Source organism: Planococcus citri, chromosome 2 (genome assembly GCF_950023065.1).
Source record: "Planococcus citri chromosome 2, ihPlaCitr1.1, whole genome shotgun sequence".
Classification (NCBI taxonomy): domain Eukaryota; kingdom Metazoa; phylum Arthropoda; class Insecta; order Hemiptera; family Pseudococcidae; genus Planococcus; species Planococcus citri.
The window spans coordinates 82,111,340-82,132,655 of NC_088678.1; the positions used below are offsets into that span (position 1 = coordinate 82,111,340).

At 33.4% G+C, this 21,316-nt stretch overlaps 2 protein-coding genes and 1 long non-coding RNA gene across 6 annotated transcripts in view; 1 reads left to right on the plus strand and 2 right to left on the minus strand.

The window, feature by feature from the left end:
* Positions 1-3,160: 3,160 nt before the first annotated feature.
* On the minus strand, positions 3,161-4,318 carry LOC135838051 (uncharacterized). The gene is made up of 3 exons (XM_065353583.1): positions 3,799-4,318; positions 3,538-3,701; positions 3,161-3,461 (listed from the first exon to the last, which is right to left on the minus strand). The coding sequence occupies exons 1-3, from the start codon at positions 4,024-4,026 to the stop codon at positions 3,407-3,409; spliced, it is 447 nt and encodes a 148-aa protein (XP_065209655.1). The 5' UTR covers positions 4,027-4,318; the 3' UTR covers positions 3,161-3,406.
* A 93-nt stretch (positions 4,319-4,411) lies between these two features.
* LOC135838048 (early estrogen-induced gene 1 protein) overlaps positions 4,412-21,316 on the plus strand; it is a 61,595-nt gene continuing 44,690 nt past the window's right edge. Inside the window, exons 1-3 of one of the 4 annotated variants that reach the window (XM_065353575.1) lie at positions 4,412-4,793; positions 4,914-5,136; positions 10,738-10,858. In XM_065353575.1, the coding sequence (XP_065209647.1) occupies positions 4,991-5,136; positions 10,738-10,858 (267 nt within the window). In that variant the 5' untranslated portion in view covers positions 4,412-4,793; positions 4,914-4,990. The remainder of the gene's footprint in view (positions 4,794-4,913; positions 5,137-10,737; positions 10,859-21,316) is intronic. The other 3 variants (XM_065353576.1, XM_065353577.1, XM_065353578.1) reach the window with 3 other exon arrangements.
* LOC135838052 (uncharacterized) lies at positions 20,224-21,162 on the minus strand. The gene is made up of 2 exons (XR_010557301.1): positions 20,634-21,162; positions 20,224-20,496 (listed from the first exon to the last, which is right to left on the minus strand). It is a non-coding gene; the product is annotated as an uncharacterized LOC135838052 (long non-coding RNA).

The window sequence follows — 21,316 nt, forward strand, 5'->3', positions numbered from 1 at the left end:
TGCAATAGCAAAGCTGAACTGCACTTGAATAGTTAGGCTGTCGAAATCAGGAATCTGTCGAGAAAAAAAAAATTAAAAAATCATATTTCAGCATAAAAACACGCAAATTATATTAGTAAACTGCGGTGTTACGAGGAGACAGAATAGTATACACGAATTGACATTTTACAAAATGTATAATTATTACGTTTCATAAGTACCTAGTGTTTCCAATACTTTTGTGTTGTGGATTGTAATGAGCTTTTTCAAACAGCTCATTTAAAGTATGAAAAAATAATAACATTAGCAATATAGGAATATATGTAGATGTACTAAGTTACTTAGAAAAGGGTTTTCTAATTTTAATTTCTGATCCCATGCTGGTCATGTTCGAAATGACAATATTAATTTATCCTTGAAAATAGATAGACACCTACATTAAAATCTCCAAATCGAAAATTGATTATGTTTTCATCGTCAGTTTTCTTTTCTATGGACGAATGCGGAGGTGGTGGCTGGTCCTGCTGTTTCTTCAATTCATCGGAATTTCTTATAAACGGGTTAGCCGATTTTATGTGTAATACAAACAACGAACAAATGATTCAAAACTCGAATTGTTTTAAACTCATATTATTTTTCTATATACCTCTACACGGACACATACCTACTTTGTTATGCGGAACCGTGAACATGGTAATGAGCGGTAGATTCACGCTTTCGTATTCGCCTTTTCCATTTATATATATGGTACGGGGTCTTATAATTGAATAAAATTGATAAAAATTATTTACTGAAGCGAAAAAACTTTCCGTTGTAGCCGAAATTTCGCAAAAGTAGAAAAAATTTAAAAATGATCTAATCAGTGTATAGCAAGCCTATAAAAAAGGATACCTATTATTATACGAGTAACTGTACGCATTTTTGATGTCATTTTTTTTGTTCAATAAACGTTTCAGCTCATGAGGTGCCACCCGACCAATCACTCCTTTGAAGTGACTGATCCGGTGACAGTCTACACGGCAGCGCGGAGAGGTTATTACATAGCCTTTTACATTATCGGCAACTTCCATGAATCTTGAATATTTCGATAGGTGCTGGTTCGATGTCATTATTAATGCTGAACAGGTTTCGTCTTTATCTTTTGCGGCAACTATCACTGCTGGGTTGAGGGCCCCCCACACAGGTGTGACCTCGGTGGATGTACGAATTTCTATATCGTTTTTCCAATGTGGGGAAATGTATATAAACAACATCCCCCTCATCCACATGCAGCGGCCGCCACTTCAAAAATCTATAAAACACAGAAATATAAATTATTGAAAATTTTAATACCTATTGTTGATTTTTCAAACAACTTAATTTATTACTACTCACAAGAGAGGTGCCCCAGTCCAAATTTTTGGTCCCCCGATGGAGGGGTAGAATTTGATTTTTGAGATCGAAAAAAATCTAGTAGTCTGCTCAAAAAGAGCTGTGCAAAATTTCAGCCCTCCAGAGGGCGCAGATCAAATTTTCAAAAAAATCGAGTCTAAAATACTACAAAAATCATATAAAATGAAGGTCTTTGTAATACGAGTAAATATGTAGGCACTCAAAGTAAGTTACCTACTGTAAAATTGGTATTAAAAAAAATCACTAAAGGTAGGTATGTGAAGCACCTAATTAATTGATTGGTGAAATTAAAGTAAAATCAAACAATGTGAACGAGAACTGAAAAAAAAAACAACAAAAACAAAAACAAAAACTGAACAGCATTTTGCAAAAATTGCTTGAAAATGTTATGAACACCGATAAAAGTGATTAAAATGTTGATGAACCTATTGCAATGTTTGCAAGAATTGCTCACAGCTTATGAAAAAATAATAACATTAGCAAGTATGAAAATACTAACATATTAGAAGGGAATTTCAAATTTACTCATGTTAACAGTGGTTTTTTCAGTTCTCGTTAAAAAATAATTTTAATTTCAATATAATTGAAACAGATAATAAAATAATTATTCCATTTAACATAAATTTACAATTAACCTACATAAAAATCTCCAGATCAAAATCTGATTATGATTAAAAATCGATTCATTTGCGATTTTTCATCTGATTAGAATTTAAATATGCTCAAAATGAAAAATCAGTTGTATCAGTTTTTATAAAAAAAAGTCATCCAAAGATGTAGGTAGTTCTTGTTTACGATTGTTCAATTTTATTTCAAGTTCATCAGTTTTTTAATACGTCTTGGTTTTGATTTTTTAATCGACTTTACAGTATTTATACATTTTCTCTAAGCAATTTTTGCAATAAGTAAGTAGGTACACTCTATATAACATGGAAGTAGTACCTAATGTTGGTATTCTATTCTTTGACATTATTTTTTTTATTTTTTTGTTGTTTGAGGCACTTTTGCGACACTATTCTTGATTTTTGCAATGTTTAATCACTTATCCATAATGTTGTGATTCTTATGACCCAAATGATATCGATCCAATATCATGATACTTTCAAAAGTATCGATATAGTATCGTCCCATCCCTGCTTGATTTCAGTGACTAATTTCCTCCAGATTAAAGTACATAGAAAAACTAAATGGAATGGAAAACAATTTGGTAGAATACTGGGTAAAGTGAGTAAGTATAGAGAAGGAGACAAAATTGAGAACGTTTTAATTTAAAAAATATCCAAAAATTAAAATATTTTAAAGCGGTAAACAGCTCTGTACATTGGGGCGTTTTTTGAACCTCTTCTTATTTGTAGTTCAGGTTACATTTTTTGAATCAATTGATTTTAAAAGGAATTTTAATCAATTCAATAATGGAGAACAAAAACAATTCGTTTCATATTTTTATTTCATTTTCTTGCAGAAAGCTTTACACCAAGATCTTATAGCTTTCGGCTGCCAAGCTGAAAGGCAAAACCTGAAAGCTATACCTAATATTTTCAGTTTTCACTAATGAAATACGAGTACTACGAGTAGCCATAGAGAAATGCCATGATTAACAAAATGTTTGAATTTTTTGAACAGCTAGTGGTAGGTACTAGGTACATATTTGTTTTTTTATGATTTGTTCTGAAAGATTTATTCCATATGTCGGAATTTGAAATATTGCGAATTCATTCAATAATTTTCTACCTAGGTACCAGCGCAAAGAGAATGGAGAAGCGAACAGAAAAAATACTCAAAATCAGACTGAATCTCAAAATTATTTTAATACGATTAAATTATTTATAATCAATAAAATCCCGATGTAACGAAGGAATAAAATAACAGCTACGAGATCACGAAAAATTCTGGCACCTATAGAAAAATACTACTTAGGATATAATACTAGAGAATGAGCAAATCATTTCATTTTGATCAGTCTTCTCGTTTCATTTACAATAGGTAGGTATTACACCGCCGATCGAGATTTCCAGATATCTGCGTATGATTACGATTACGCTCTTTGTTGTGGCTGTTGCATTGACACCATCTCATCCTCCACATGGAACCTGTATTCATAAAAAATAATGCATATTAATGACAATTGATATTAAAAATGTGCCTAGTTTGTTACTTTTACTTTACATTTCAGTAAAAATCGTTTCCCACATTCGTGACATGAGTCTACGACAAATTGGTTCGGTTTTCGCAGATTTATGGACAGTATACGCGTCGTCGTTGTCTTTAGTGGCGTGGATGCCCATGTCATCCGGAAGCGGCATAGATGTAGTCGATAAAGTATTCAAATTCTAAACACAAAAGAGTACAATAATAATATACTTTTGCAGAAACCATTATAAATCACGTCATTACAATTTACAAATAGGTATAGTAATATATACTTACAACTACTGTGGCAATGTTTGCAGGCTGATTAAACATCAAAGTGAATCGGACGTTTAGATACGTGAACAGAAGAATATCTGAGGTAATGTTAAAATCAACGAATACTATTCCGAATCCCTTACTGATCGCATCAATAACATAAAACTTGATCAATTCAAACTTATTAGAACTGGAAATGTTGCCTTTTTCAATTTCCGAGCACAAATTTTTCAAATGCACGAGAGCCATAGTTACTACTTACTTCTAAGGCTTCGGACAAGATCTACTACTATCACTACTATCATTTATTGATTATTTCCATTCCAGTTTTCACTCGCTTGCGATTCCATTTCAGACATGATACTTTTTGAATGCGAGAGAATGAGAGAATGAAAATATAAGAGTCGTTGAACGTTTATTTTTTACTTCACTTCACATAATAAATTTCAATGTAACATAATTGAATGATCAACACTTCGATAGTTGTGAACTTGTGAGTCGTGTTCATCTTTCTTCAAAGACTTTACTTAGGTGTATTTTAATTTTTAAATTTTGATAACTGATTGAATAAAATGAAGAATCTTGATTTCAAATTCAGATTTCAATTTTCAATTGATTAAAAAAAAGAAAAAAAAAATCACCTATCACACTAGCGCTCCTAACGGAAAGTTTCACTACTACGAAAGTGCAGTTGAGAAAAAACGTGGCCGATTTCGTCATCACTGATTTCCATATATTTTTTCCATTATCTTTTTCTCGTCAAACTTTTCGTAGTCAGTTTTCGTTGAAATTTTGAGTTGTCAATTTTTTCGTCGTCTGTTCGTTGACGAAATTCTGTGTTCATTTCGGAATAAATTTTTGTTATTACGTGTTCGTAAATCGTCGCAATTTTTTCGCTTGAAATTCTAGGTGCGAATAATGTCGTTCGTCGAAGTTATGTAGGCTATGCAAATTGACACTCAGCTCATCGTTCAGTTTCACTTCAGTAAGCCATAATGATCTTCTCCAACAAAAAAGTAAGTAGCTTTCATGACTCATGAAATAATAATAATACTCGAACTCGATGTAATTGTGTATCAACTTGAATGACCGTTGTATTATGTACGATTAAATCATCACACACTGATGTGTTTCAGAATGACAAGTTTCTTTTGAAACGATGAATAATATTGCTGCAAGTGATCGAATGATCTGAGATTTCGCTGCTCTCACGATGGCATTTATGATGAAGAAGAAGCGGTATAAATTCGTGGTACAGTTATGTATCGAAGATCTAACTGCTGTACCGTTCGTGAACGCTGTGCTGTTCGTCAAAGTGAGATTATTAGACGGTGGCAATTTCAGCGAAACTTCTTCCAGGTGAGCCCTGATCTATGTAATTGAAAATTTTGTGATACTAACGATAATGTCACGTTGTAGTTTATAAAATGTACGGTTTAGTACCGATTATTTTTACTTTTATTGTATATTCGAGCTACAGTTACAGTTGCATCGTTGATGGTTGAGGAATACTTACTGATGGCTGCAGCGATGATACGAGAATAATATATCGTAAATTATAATTCATCTTTTGGAATATTACGAGCACACTGATGAAGTAATTATTCGCATCGACTCGAGACTGCCGAATTGAATTTTATTTTAAACGCGATGAATTTAATTTCACGCAGCTTGAACATAACTATACCTTATTTGAATAGAAATTCTGGTTTAGTCTTCGTCGTGACGAATTTGAAAACAGAACCGTGTTTACATTATTCGTACAGCTTTCGTGCAAATTGACGTACAATTTCTTCAAAATACCCAAATCAACGTATGTTTTCCAAAAATCGATAATTTTCATTCGAATTTTAATCATCGGTGTTCGCCGTTCGGTTATTCGATGTGTTTGACTGTGTAATTGAGAGTCGAGTTATTGGTCCTATTCACGCCATCAACTAGAATTATTTGGAATATTTTATCGTAATTTACATTCGGCTTCTGTTTTCACGAGACCTTTCTAGTGATATTTTTTCTAAAAGATTTTTTTTTTCATTTGACGAACGTGGAGAAAATTTCATCACGTTCTGTAAACGTTTCTCTACCATTTCCATAGTAACGCTGGGTATTAATTTTCATCGCGACCCGTTGTAAAAGTTTCTTATCAAAGTAATTCAAAATTATGTAATAATCGGTTGTGAAAATTATTCGTCTTCTTATTGGTTCGGGGTCGTAGTATTTAATCGTATATACCTCTCTGGTAATTTTATCCCACGTACAACTTGATACTTGTTTGCTTAAAAATTCTCGTTGTCGGAATGTAGATTGCAGGATGCGAATCAATCGTTTGTCAAACACGAATTACGTAATTATTCGATGATTTTTGTGTTGAAGTGGAGTTGAATATGAATATTGTCATCTCCTTTCTTGTTTACGAAGGTTTTCTCGGTATTGATAACCTCGATAGGTATTTTTCAGCCGAGTCATTCTCGCATTTTGATAAAAATGAGGAATTGTAAAAAAATTTACCATTACGGATGAATCACTATTCACATGTTCCGTTCTACGAATTAATTATTCGTTTATTGATTTTCATTTTCCTGGTCTTCTCTTTGAAAAACAAGTGAGATTCGGAGAACCTGGCAAAAGGGTTTTCGAGATTCAGATACTGGGTAGTGAAAGTATACCTATGTAGTGAAAAAGTGACGATTTTTGGTAACTCTGCGATGATAGTCAATAGTCCGGCATATGACAATAGGAATAATTTCACCCCCTGCCCCCTACGACCCTCTGGGACATCCTAAGGAACATTTTAGAGCAAACTTGCCAAAAAAATTGGCCTTATTAACAAAATGGAGGCATTTTGATCGACAGGTCAATCGCGAAATCGCAGATTTGGCTTTCTAACATAGGACTCGCTAGAAATGTTTACACTAGTTGAAGCTAGATCGAAAGAGCATGCCAAAATTCTTCACCTATCAGAATTTCAAGTGCTAAAGTACGTTTTTCGATTTTAGGTGAATTTTTGAAAATCAAATTTATGCCAAAAATGAGGGGAAAAAATCAGAATTTTACCAAATTTACCTGGAAAGCAGTATCTAATAAACAGTTTCCAATTAATTTTGGCAGGTCTAAAATAGGGTGTATCCTCAAATTTCAGCTTTCCGAGTCAATTTGGTAAACTTTAGATTTTTTTCTCACTTTTAGCTTAATTTAAATTTCAAAAAATCACCGAAAATCGAATAATGCATTTTAGACCTGTCAAAATAGATTGAAATTTCGAGAGAAAAAAACAAATATTCCCATGAAAATGTTTTTTGAGCATTTTAGAAGAGTTTTTAGCTCAAAATTGGATAATAATTTGAGAGATTTCCGGAAAAGATATCATGTAATCTATTAAAATGGTTTTGAATTTCAGCAAAGAAAGCAAAAATTTCTATAAATCCCTTTTTAAACACTTTTGAAATATTTTTAGTCCAGTAATATTTTTTGTTTCGTAATTTTTTTTTTTTTCGTAATTTCTTTTAAAATTTTCATTTCAAATGTTCTGGCTGATTGTAGAAGTTTTGTTTTTTGACAAAAATTGATGAAAATTTGTCAATAATTACCTACCTGCTAAAAAAGTCTCGTTTTTTAATTTTTTTTTACAAAAAAGTTACTATAAAATCTCACTATTTCGACAAAATTGCGAAAAAATGTAAAAATTCTCGCTTTTACTTCAAACTGACTCAAAATTCTACCTTTTTTGGTCAGAAATTTCTCAAAAGTATCTACCGGTTTCCTGTAATTTTCAAAAATCCTGCTTTTTGCTGAAATTGTTCGTCTTATTTTTTGTCAAAAAAGGCAAAAATTCTCGCTTTCTCAAAAATTGACCAAAATTTGTCGTTTAATTCGTTAAAAATCCCTGTAAGTTGATTTTTTATCCAAAATTACCTAAGTCTCGCCTTTTTGCCGAAAAATGCCAAAAGTCTCACTTTTTTTACCAACAAATCAAAAAAAAAAACTAACGCTTTTTCGGGCAAAAATGATATACTTAAGTCTAGTTTTTTTTTAGCACAAGTTGCCCAAAAATCAGCAAAATTTGTCATTTTTTTTACAATGTAAAGAAAAAATTGCTTTTTAAAAAAAAATTGCGAAAAAATGTAATTTTGTTACCAATCAGACTCAAAAATGGCTATTTTTTGCCAAAGTTTTCAAACTCAAGCTTTCAGATAAACACTTTTGTTTTATAGCAAAATTGCTTTAATGACTTTTTTTTTGAAAAATTACCTAAAAGTGTTACTTTTTTGTCAGAAATTGCCAAAAAGTATTACTTATCATCGCCAATAATCCCCCAAGTCCGGTTTTTTTGCCAAAAATTGTCAAAAATTCTGGGTTTTATAATTTATGAAAATTTTTGCTTTCAGAAAAAGTGCTATATAGTCCAGCATATGATAATAGGAGTAATTGCACCTCCCCCCCCCCCGCCGATCCTCCGGGACAACTTTTTTCTTAAAGGGGACATCCTAAGGAACATTTTAAAGCAAACTTGCCCAAAAAAAAGTTGGCCTTACTTACAAAATGACGGCCATTTTGATTGACAGGTCAGCCGAAATCGCAGATTTTGCGTTTTAACATAGGACTTGCACGAAATTTTACAAACTTTACAAAGGTAGATCGAAAGATCATGCAAAAATTTATCACCTGTCAAAATTTCAAGTGCTAAAGTGGGTTTTCCGATTTTTGGTGAATTTTTAAAAATCGAATATGGGCCAAAAATGAGGAAAAAATCAAAATGTTACCACATTGACCAAGAAAGCTGAAATTTGGGATATACAGTACAACCGTTTCAACCCGTTTTGAGCAGTTCTGAAGCCTCCAGCAGATTTTTGAAACTCGAAATTCCCACAAAATTCCATCAAATTGGAGTTGTAAAGCTAAAATTCATTCTAAAAACTAATTTCAATACGCTACGAAGTACTGCAGGTGAATTTCAAGTCGTTTTGGATCCTCCAGCGACTTATTGAAAATTCCTGAAGCCTCTAGCAGATTTTTGAAACTTTAAATTTTCACAAAATTTCATCAAATGGAAATGGAAAGCTGAAATTTACTCTACACTCCAATTTTAACACCCTCTGAATACGACTTCTGGCGGATTTCAAGTCATTTTAGAGCCTCCAGCGACTTTTTTGAAAATTACTGGAGCCTCCAGCGGATTTTTGAATCTTTAAATGTTCTCAAAATTTCATCAAATGGAGATGGGAAGCTGAAATTTACTCTACACTCTAATTTTAACATCCTCTGAAGACGACTTCAGGTGGATTCAAAAGTGATTTTATAGCCTCCAGCGACTTTTTTGAAAATTACTGGAGCCTCCATCAAATTTTTGAAACTCGAAATTTCCCACAAAATTCCATCAAATTGGAGTTGTAAAGCTAAAATTTATTCTGAAAAATAATTTCAATACGCTACGAAGTACTGCAGGTGAATTTCAAGTCGTTCTGGAGCCTCCAGCGACTTTTTTGAAAATTACTGGAGCCTCCAGTAGATTCTTGAAACTTGAAATTTCCCCAACATTAATTTATCAAATGGAGTTGTCAAGCTGAAATTTACTTCGCAGGCTTCATGGTGGTTTCAAATGGTTTTGAAGCTTCCAGCTACTTTTAGGAAATTTCAATTTTTCAAAAAAACGTCATACAACCTTTCAAAGAGTTGCTGGAGGCGCCAAAACGACTTGAAATTCACCAGCAGTCAACTTCTTAGCGTATTGAAATTAGTTTGCAGAATGAATTTCGACTCTCCATCTTAGTTTGATGAAATTTTGGGGAAATTTCAAGTTTCAGAAATCTACTGGAGCCTCCAGTGATTTTCAAAAAAGTCGTTGGAGGCACTAAAATGGCTTGAAATCTACCAGAAGTCGTTTTCTCAGGGTGTTAAAATTGGAGTGTAGAGTAAATTTCAGCTTTCCATCTCCATTTGATGAAATTTTGTGAAAATTTAAAGTTTCAAAAATCTGCTGGAGGCTTCAGGAATTTTCAAAAAGTCGCTCCTATTATCATATGCCGGACTTTGCTGCCAAAATAATCCCAAGCAGGTCCCTATTTTTTGTATGTAGTTTTTTTTGCCCGAAATCGCCAAAATTCTCTTTCTTTTGCTAATTGTTATGTTTCGTTTTTAGCCAAAAATTTGCTGTTTCGCTCAAAATTACAAAAATTCTCTCTTAGCTGCTAAAAATTGACAAGTTTCACGGGGGGGGGGCTGTTTTTAATTACTTATTAGATTATTACACCCTTTGGATAAGTAAGCAATGCAGTTCAATTTTTAATTTCAATTTTGTAATGTTCACATTTTTTTTTCTTTTTTTGTCGATTCTTTATGCATTTCAATGTTTTGCCCTCGTATTTTGTAACTTTTTTGGTGACTTTTTCGAACTTTTTTGGTTACCAAAGATAGGTATGTACTGTTTTTCGAAAAAAATGAGTATTTTTTTGATCCCAAAAACTGAGTGGGTATTTTTTTAAAATGTTATACGAAAATAAACTCACGAATTCGGAATAATTTTTATTCTCACTGGAAAGATATTCAAATTAATCCCATCTTAGCACGTGAGTCTAATGCAAGTATGATATCTGTATTAGGGTACGATGCAGTTAGAATCGTGCAGTATTTCACATATCAGGGATATCAGGGTATCATAAGGTACATACATTACGTGATATCTACGTCTACGTATTTAATGTTTACGTACGTGTACCGTTGAATGTTGAAAGAAATGTATTTCGATAATCTGCATACCAACAACGTGTTCAGACGCAGCACAGAATATAAAATTGGGGATTCGGAATTTCAACCCACCCTCCCCCAATCATACTCCAAGCTCGTATTTTTTTTGTTAGTTTGTACTTCGATCATCGTAATCCGTGTAATCGTACAAAATATTCACTAATTAGCGTAATAATACTGTCAACTGTTGTATTAATACACGTTTTGTATGTTATACAGGGAAGAAGTTCGAGAGCATATGGTCAGATGGGAAGCGAAATTCGAATTTATTTGTAAAATGAGCGCTAACGCTTCTACCGGAGTTCTCGAGCCGTGCTTTGTGAGGATATCAGTCAGAAAGGTGAGTGTATTTGGATTTTTTCTCGATTGTTTTATTCATACTGCAGATTATTAAAAATCATAAGATGTCTCAAAAGTCATGTTCGTAAGCGCCGATTTCAATAAACGCTTTGACCCCTCCCTCCCATCCTCTCCTCTGCCCTTCCCTTCTTCGTACTTTTCAAAATGGTCGTAATTCCAACAAAATGATCAATTTGAAGTTTTACGACCTTCGCACATACGAAAATTATCAGCATCGGTAAACAGAAACACTTTCAAAGCACACGGTGCGGTTGCGCTTGATATTTTTTAAACAGAAAAAATGTGGGTTAAACGATATTTTGCTTTGCTTCGTCGACCATTACGTCAGCGTAATTTTTCCAAAAACAATCGAGTCGTCGAGCGAACGTGAAATTATCCGAACCAGCAACCAAACGTGTCGTAGGTGTTTCGACGCCCGATGATGAATTTTTTTTCTTTAAAAAACATTGTACTCACCGACCAACATGACAACTATGAACCGATCGTGAACGTATAATTCCGCCGACGCCGACGACGCTGCGCCGCCCGCGTATGCGTCAACTTTCAACAGCTACAAAACTCTCGTTCTCTTTCGGCAAGTATTGTAAATACGCTCCCCGGTGTGCTTTTACGCCTTTGTAAAGGGGTGACGACGAGTTTTTCTTCGCGTCAGCTCAGCCTTAACGTAGGTGGATGGATTTGTCGTCAGATTACGTATACAGGGATGAATATATGAAAAGCGAATTATCTGCGCGTATTTTGATCATCTCGTCGGCTTACCGAAGTAAATACGAGTTAATTTCCAACGATCGATGTAGTAAATGATGCGAAAAAGCTCACGCAGTATTGAAATTGTCTCGCTATAGGGTTATTTTGCGCAGCAGAACGGAATTCCAGTGATTTAATTTTATTGCGGGGCATTGTTCTCGTTGACTACTTAATATTTCTTCGTTGTTCCGTATAGTGAAGAAAGAGTGCTCCAGGGTGGAATGGGTGAAATTCTCGTGTCCTCGGATTCTCGAAATTTTGACGAAACATTGAAATGTCGGATCCAAAAAAATTTCCCCCACCCAGCCCCCTGCCTCGCAATGGCGAAAAAACGTTTTTTCGGGATAAAAATTATACTTCAACGAGTTTTGAACAAAAAATTTTGAATTTTTTCAAAATGTATAGAGGAGACTCGAGTCTAGTCACGTGAATTTTTTCAAAATTTGTTGGCCTCCCAGGGGGGAGATATTGACAAAAGATTTAAAAAAAAAATTAAACCTCGGTTGCACTAGGCACTGAGGGTTTATATTCATTAAAAGAAAATCAATCTTAAGTTTAGGGTTACTAGAGTAATACTAACTATTCTAAGTAAATGTACAGCTTCACCCCAAGCTTAAGCAGGGTGAGAAGGGGGAGGTGAGACGGATTGTCCACCGCGACCCATAACCCCTAGGCGTGGCGGTTGCTTAAGGCCCAGTTGTTACTTCCCAGATTTTGTTTGCAAGCATGCCTGTTTAAATCACGACTGAGCCCCCAACCCGTCTCGGAGTGAAGTTCTAAGGGGTAGTGATTTTGTCTAGTGGTGATCCTAACAAGTTAGGGCCCCTAGTTATTGCTGCAAGATTTATAGGGACATTTGTGGGGCAGTCAGTGCACTGGCTTTTGGCTTCTCACCAACTGCCCTCATGTATAGATTGCTCTTATGTTAAACATACCTATTATATGTACTTTACAGTTGTTTTAACCCTTCGCGCCAAATATTGGTTTTGCATCCCACCTCCAATTTTTTTACATTAAATCGTTCCTTGGACATTTCTAAGCAACATAAGTTTGTTACAGATTTTTTCCTCAACTCACACTCGAGATATTGAGGTGGGAACATGTATGTCCCAGCTGTGGATTTTGTCCCGTCAGTGTTTGAAATTTGCAAAAATTGTTGGGACAAGTGGGGCAATACCAATAATATCATTTCAGTATGCAAAAAGTCATGTGAAAAATTTGTATTTTAGATGCAAATGTGAAAAAATTAAAAAAAAAACAATTTTTTGCTAATAAAATCTCAAAATTTCAAAAATTGACATTTTTATGAAATTTTACCAAAATTGAGACAGCAATTTCCTTTAACTGAGGATTTCTCTGTGAGTAATGCATCAAATTTGATGGGACGTAATATGCAGAAAAACATTCCTGACAGACTGAAATCGTCCTTTTTTTGATTTCTTGAAAAAATAACACCCAACAGCTCAAAAGTATCAAAAAATTATTGAATAAAACTTATTCACATTTTTGTTTTTGAATTTGCTCCCTCAAAAATTAATCAACATTAATTTTTTTCATACCAAAATTGTAAGGCGAGAAAAAGTACATTTTTATTTCTTCTAGGAGAAATAACTAGACAGCTAAGCACAGCTTAGCTGCAAAGTGTGCGTAGCTGTATACAGTTGTACAGTTTTAACTGATAGTTTACAAAAAATAATCATATTGGTACTTGTAAACACTGAATAAGATGTGAAAACAAAACTGAGAATAATTATTTAATGCTAAATGTGAACAAAAGTAAATACATATATTATTTGTGAAAACTGAATAAAATATGAAAAACAAAAATTATAAACAGAAAAAAACAACCTTTGTATTCTAAACACAAACAAAAATTTAGTAAAATATATTAGCAAAGAAGCTAGTACTAGGAACAATAATTTCATCTTCATTCTTCAGTATAAGAATTAAATTTTAGCAAAAAACAGAAAATAATAAGATTTTTGAACAATAATTTTTAAAGAAAATGAGGTTTTTGGAATTTATAGCAAAACAAGCCATCAGCTATTCGCTGATTACAAGAGAGTTTTTGCCAATCAATTTAAAAAAAAAAAATTACCATATTTCTTTTATTTATTTTGTATTGTTAATATAATAATGTTCATGAAGAAAACAGTTTACTTGAGTGCCATAAACATGAAAATATTCTCCAGCTCTTTTTTTTTCCCAATTTTAATAACTAATTTTTTTTTCAAGTTTTTAACTTTACTTTTAATACAGGTCGGATGATGGGGAATACTCCCACTCACGGAGGGCGTCATCCATACGCCACGTACCATGTAGGTACAGCAGGATTTCTTCATTTTTCTGAAAATTAATAGTTGTAATTATTTTATCTGCAAATTCTTTTACCTGTTTAACTGTTTCAAAAAAAAAAGTATAATTTCTGCGTAATAAATATCAAATTTGATGTTATAATTTCGAAAAAGTTTGTTTATTTTTCATCAACATAATATACCAATTCAAAGAATATTTCACCGATGCATACAGGGGTGCTAACCATAACCACAAAAAAACAAAAACTGTAACTGAAATCCGAAAAACTTGAAAGCAACCTAATGAAAGTTTTTTTAATAAACAACCTCAAATAGGAAACAAGATCCATAATTTTAGCCATTTTCAAATCCTAACTGAAAACAAAAACCGAAATTTCATAGGTTTTTTTAAAAACCGTAAAAAACCATAACAAAAATAATGAAGCAGTGTGAGTAAAACCGAAACCTAAACTGATAGAATTTATTTTGGTTTTCAGTTTGGGTTTTTTTCAGTTTTCTTTATCAAAGTACATTTTTTTGCCATTCATTTTTTTTGGCTTCATTTGTGCCTATGTATTGACTTTAATTTTGCCTCTACATTGCCACTACTTATTGGCTTCAATTAGGTATGCCACTACTTGTTGGCTTCATTTGTCCCTATGTATTGACTTTAATTTTGCCTCTACATTGCCACTACTTATTGGCTTCAATTAGGTATGCCACTACTTGTTGGCTTCATTTGTCCCTATGTGTTAACTTTAATTTTGCCTCTACATTGCCACTACTTATTGGCTTCAATTAGGTATGCCACTACTTGTTGGCTTCATTTGTCCCTATGTATTGACTTTAATTTTGCCTGTACATCGCCACTACTTATCGGCTTCAATTAGGTATGCCACTACTTGTTGACTTCATTTGTCCCTATGTATTGACTTTAATTTTGCCTCTACATTGCCACTACTTATTGGCTTCAATTAGGTATGCCACTACTTGTTGGCTTCATTTGTCCCTATATATTGACTATATTATGCTACTACCTATTATATTGACTTGCCACTACTTATTGGCTTCAATTATTATGCCACAATTAGAAACTCAATTTGAACTAGCCTGAAAAAAACAAATGAAAATTTAAAAAAAAATAATAGATTTGAATTAAAAAAGTGAAAAAAACAAATGAAAATTTCAAAAAAAAATTATACCTAGATTTGAATTTAAAAAGCACCAGATTAAAAACTCAATTGCCTAAAAAAATAAAATTTGAATTAAAAAAAATAAATAAAATGATAAATTTCTAACCTATTAGGTAAGCACTAGATTAGAAACTGAATTTGAACTATCCTGAAAAAAAAAAATTTCAAAAAAAATAATGGATTTGAATCAAAAAAGCACCAGATTAGAAACTCAAAATTTCAAATAGTCACAAAAAAACAAAAAAACCAAAATTTCAAAAAAAAAATATAATAGATTTGAATTAAAAAAGCACCAGATTAAAATCTCAATTTGAACTAGTCTAAAATACAAACGAAAATTTTAAAAAAAATAATAATAATAGATAATTAATAAATTTGAGGTGAAAAGCACCAGATTAGAAACTCAATTTGAACTATCCTAAAAAAAACAAATGAAAATTTCAACAAAAAAAATTAATAGATTTGAATTAAAAAAGCACCAGATTAGAAACTTGTAGTGCGAGAAAAAATAAACTTTTATTTCCTCTAAGGGGGAAGAAAAGTAACTTCTTTTAGAATTTAGAGCAGTGCACCTACCTAACAGACCGCGTACCTATCCGCTACGGCATGTATAGGGACGTTGTTAGGTAGGGATTCGTTGGCTATAATTATGGCTAACGACGCGATGGCTCTACGTGTCAAAATTCAGTCTATGTACTTCGCTTACGAGTGCAAGTACATAGCTCATAGGGTTACCTATCCGCTAGCTACGGAATAGGGAATCCGACCTTGTACCTACACCTTTTGGGTAGGTATGGAGTGAGGGTGCTCCTGTCTCTCGGATGCTTTCGTGCCCGGTACCGAGGGGTATAGGACTGGTAGGGTAGCGCTGGGATAATCCCATTCATTGTTAACTATTTTTGTTTGCTTTTTGTTCCTTATTTTTTGCCTTTTTGTTCCTTTGTTTTAACCCATATATTGTCTTGTTTTATTCCTGAAATATATGGGATTTACCAGTGCTTAAAAAGTGCTTACGTTTTTTTATTTCACCGAAAAGCGAATGGCGAGGCGGTAATTCGCCAGACATTCGCGAAGCTACTAGATAGCTAGGTCTTCCCTTGGGATTGTCTTTAGTCAACCTAAGGGTTGTTTTAAATGCGTGTGAGAGATGGTATATTAGGTCTGTTTAGGACAAAAGATTTAATTTATTTTTTCTTGCGCGTCAAACTCAATTTGAACTAGTCTAAAAAAAACAAAAAAAAAATTTCAAAAAAAAATAATAGATTTGAATTAAAAAAGCACCAGATTAGAAACTCAATTTGAACTAGTCCAAAAAAAACAAAAATCAAAAATTTCAAAAAAAAAATGAATAATAAACACCAGATTAGGAATTTGAACTAGCCTGAAAAAAACAAAAATAAAAATTTCAAAAAAAAAATAAATTTGAATTAAAAAAGCACCAGATTAAAAACTCAATTTGAACTAGTCTAAAAAAAACAAAAACAAAAATTTAAAAAAAAAGTAAATAATAACACCAGATTAGAAACTCAATTTGAACTAGTCTAAAAAAAAATAAAAATTCAAAAAAAAATATGTAGATAATAAAAAATGCATTTATAATTTTCAACCAAATAAAAAATGATAATAATAAAAACAATAATGAAGATGTAATAATTACCTGTTTATTTGAACTGAAAAGCTGCAACCATTAAATCAACACAGGAACAATATAGGTAACACTATTCTTAACAGACACAAGCTATGTAGGATACTAACTGGAATGGTGTATACTTCACAAAGGTTTCACATAAAATGAACTGCCAATTTGTTTTACTGCCGGAGGTAACCAAGTAAATTAGAAGGAACCACCCCACCAAGCCACTCCCACTTGAAATACACAGCTGGCAGACTGGGGGTGTAACAGGGTACAATGCAACGCAGGTGTTTATAAAATGATGAAGGGATAAGGCTGGGGGTATAGCAGGGTACAATGAGCGGCAGGTGGTTTATAAGTCCCCTTTACCATTTTTTAGGAATTTATGCATTAAAATAATGAACTAAAATTGCAATTACTCAGCAATTACCCATCCGAATTGAATGAAAATACATCTATACCCTCCGTCTTAATGATTCTCAAATGGTGTCCAATAGGTATAAAAAATGGTTGGATAGCTTAAGAGAACATTCAGTTACAATGAAATTTCATTTCTCAAAGCGAAACCAATAGTGTGCTACGCACACTAAAAATGGGTTTTTTGCTTCTTTAGAGAGCCGTGCACCTATCTAACAGACCGCGTACCTATCTGCTATGGCATGTATAGGGACGTTGTTAGGTAGGGACTCGTAGGCTATACCTATAGCTTACGACGTGAGTGCTCTGTGTGTCAAAATTCAGTCTGTATATGCACTTACGAGTGGCATGTCCATGTACAGCTCAAGTAATACCTAGCCATTAGCTACGGCTTAGGGATTACAACCTAGTACCTAGTTACTTCGGTAGGTAGGTATTGAGTGAGGGTGCTCCTGTCTCTCGGATATTCTCGTCCCCGGTACCGAGGGGTATAGGATTGGTAGGGTGTCGATGGGATAATCCCAGGAGACCATAGTCCATAGATTTATTTTTGTTTCCTTTTTGTATTTCGTTTTTTTGCCTTTTCTTTTCTTTGTTTTGACTTATATATTTTGTTGTTTTATTCTTCAAATATATAAGATTTACCAGTACTCTGTGCAGTGCTTAAAGTTTTTTTTATTTACCAAAAAGGGAATGGCGAGGCGGTAGTTCGCCAGACATTTGCGAATCTACGAAGTAGATAGGTCCTCCCTTAGGATTGTGTGAAGTTCACTTACGAGTGAATAGTGCTCTTAGCCAACCTAAGGGTTGATTCAAATGATCGCCTGATGAATTAGCTTTGCTTACGAGTGAATAGCGTTCTCCTAATTTTTTCTTGCGCTTCAAAATGTAGTTTATTCTATCTATTTTCAAATATAAATTCGTTGCCGGGCACAATCACTCCCTGTGTTTGCAATTAATTTTTAATTACTGCCAACTAGTTGCTCAGATTTCACATTTTTACTGAAAAATGCGTTTTTGCGGAAAAGATAATTCACAGTGTTGCTACTGTTGCTATAACACGATCGAAAAAATTACGAGTGGTCTCAATCGATTCCTGACACTTTACTGATGGGACCCAGCCTGCGGGAAGAATGTGTCCCAGAAGTTCCCAGCAGATTTGTTCAAAGTTGCTCCGGTGCGAAAGGGTTAAGAGATTTTCTTGATTATCCAAAGTCCTTAAATTTTTGGCTTAGGTATCTTGAGGCTTCAATTTGGTTTTTGGATGCATAAATTAAGATAGAAATGAAAAATAGAAAAGAGATTATTAATTTTGAGAAGAGAAAAAAGAAAGAATGATAGATTAGCCTATTTACAATCTTAGTTGAAACCCTATGTACAAACATGGTTATAATTCAGTCTGGACAGTGTCTCTGTATAATTATCTGTTCAACGCTGACCAGCTCTTACACAAACAATTTTATTTATTTACAGTTATCTTTTTTATATACAGTGGAGTCTCAATAACTCAAATCTGAAGGGAGAAAGAGTTGACTTGGAGTTATCAGAGTTCGAGTTATGGAAGTTTGTTTTTGGTATATTTTGAGTTAACAAAGTTTGAATTAGATGAAGGTTTTCTTTTACCATGGAATGAAGTGGAAACATGTATTATACCTGTATATTTGAGTGAAATGTACATGTTTATGGACATAAATGTACAATAAGTAAATCCGATGTGTTTGTAAAAGAGGTTTGCATCAATGAGATTTGAATTTACAAGTTTTTTCAACAAGAAATTTGAGTTATAGAGGCAAAACGTTGGTAACGTTCGATTGACAGAGGTTTTTTCTATATTTTTCAAAATTTTCATTTCGAGTTATAGGAGGTTTTGGACTCTTTACTTTGAGGTAAATAAGTGAATATTTCATTAAGTCTTATGGAGAGTTGAAGGGAAACAGACTTAGCTTCGAGTTACCGGAGTTTTCAAGTTAACAGAGTTTGAGTTATTGAGACTCCACTGTACTTACATGTGACTTGTTTGGGTTTACTTTTGTCGCAGTCAGGTTTTACATTTGCATCCCTGGTGGAAGAGTGCAGACTCTCAGCGTGACTGGACCATCTCTGAAGTACTCTAGTAAAGCTTGCTGCACTAGAGGCCGATCCAGTTTATCCAGACCCCATCCTAGCCTTGGGACTGTAATTTTCTCAATACCTAGTTCTGTACATTTCATGGCTGACGCCTTCATTATACAAACAAAGTCTTCAATTGTTGGTTTATTGTGGTATCTGTCTTTTGTAATGGCGTATATGATGTAGTTTCCCTCGGTGTGTATCTCTACAACATCCCCGACTTTTGCGCCCCTTGACTTCAAAGTGTCAACATTGCCGAAGGCTCTTTTGAATTTGAGCACAATGCCCTCGCCCTTACTCATTTCAAAGTCTTGGATTCAGCGTGCCTTTTTTTCAAAGGATGTCCTCAGATATGCCTTTTTGAAGGTTTCCTCTTTTTCAACCGCCCCTGCCCCTTTTCATTAGCTTTTCATTTGTGCCATCGCTGAAAGGCTAAAATTTGGCATGTACGTTCAAAATGTGCCCTACATATTGTGTATTTTGAAGGTTTATAATTTTCAACCTACTTCCTTCGCCTTGTAAACACCACTTCGTTTTTTTCGTGCTTGGAGCAAGTTCCTAGATTTCTAGTAATTTTTTTTATCAGATTTGTCTCCAATGTTAACGATTTTCACATAATTTTGTTAAACATTATTGTCAATTTTGATGTACTTTTCTCCACACATCATCCAATAGCTGCACATTTTTGTGCAATTTTGGTCATTTTGAACTCAATTTGATTGGTGGGGGGGGGGGGATTTTCGAAAAAATACAGCAAACAATCAAACTGGTATGAGGCAGACGTATGTGTATTTTAGTTGAAAAAAAAAGGCATTAAAGGACGAAAATTTCCACGCATTGGTATTCAAAATTCATTTTTACCGATTACTTCCAAAAAAAAAGTCCTAAACTCAAAACTCGAAAAATATTCAATATTTTTTTTTTTTTGAACACCTCAAAAAATGGAAATACGTTTCGATCAACATGTTTATTCACATATGAAAGTGGGACTTCAGGTATTCAATGTCTGCAAGTTTTTTGAGAGGTTTTCCTGAACATACAATTTTACAAATTATTCCACATTTAGTTACACAGCTTTTGATGACTTTACCACCATCAGTATCAGTACACATATCATCGCAAATTTTTCCACATTTAGCCAAGCACTGCTTTTTTGCGCCATCATTTCCAACGATTAATCCAGCCAATAGAATTAACCCAAAAATGTAGATGAACAACGATCGCACTGAAACAAAATAATTACAAAAGTTGAATCGAGCTTACAACCACTAAAAGTCTCACCACAAAGGTATGAGTTTAGTGGTATTGTCAATTTGCTCGATTTAATGAACTGCCATGATGAGATACGAGTAATTTACTTACCTGAATTATTCATATTTTGTTGAAAAATGACCGATGTGCGAATCAATAGCAATTTTTATCTTATCGTTTAATCAATACTTGTATGCGACACGTTATTAGTTAATCTGAATTCAAAATTTATAGAAAGTACGAACTTTATTATGATGAATTTTGTTTCGATTCGTTTAATTTTGGTAACGGTTAATTAGAGTTTTATTATTCTTGAATTTCGAAATGCAATTTTGTCAAGAATAAAATTTGTAGGTAAGGTAAACGAACTACATAGTTAATTTTAACCATTGCAGTCTCAAATCAATGAAATTGAATGATATAATTTCTTCATTTTAGAACAAAAATCAAACTGGTATGAGGCAGTCTTGTATTTTTAGATTTGCAAATGAGCAGCACTATAGTTGATCGACTCGTCTCTTGTCGTTACCAAGTCACTTAATCAATTCTCCCGCATGTTGAGACAGCTGTCCGAATTTACAAATCTTTTCAATTATCTACTGTAAAAGAAAAAAAGTAAATTAAAATAAAAATAAAAACGATGTTATACCACCACCAATTTTTACATCAATCTTGCCATCTGTTTGGAAATATGCCAGTTTTGTGATTAAATAGTTTTCGAGGTACTAGAAAAAAAAACCGTGACAAAATAATGAGATAATATTTTTGTAGGAAATGGATGAAAAAATTCCAAA

Bases quoted from the DNA above. Each gene is read 5' to 3' on its own strand.
- LOC135838051 (XM_065353583.1), bottom strand. From the start codon at position 4,026: ATGGCTCTCGTGCATTTGAAAAATTTGTGCTCGGAAATTGAAAAAGGC. The intron at 3,702-3,798 runs GTAAGTATATAT...TTTTGTGTTTAG, and splicing joins CAAACATTGCCACAGTAGTT to AATTTGAATACTTTATCGAC. The intron at 3,462-3,537 runs GTAAAGTAAAAG...TTATGAATACAG, and splicing joins GAAACGATTTTTACTGAAAT to GTTCCATGTGGAGGATGAGA.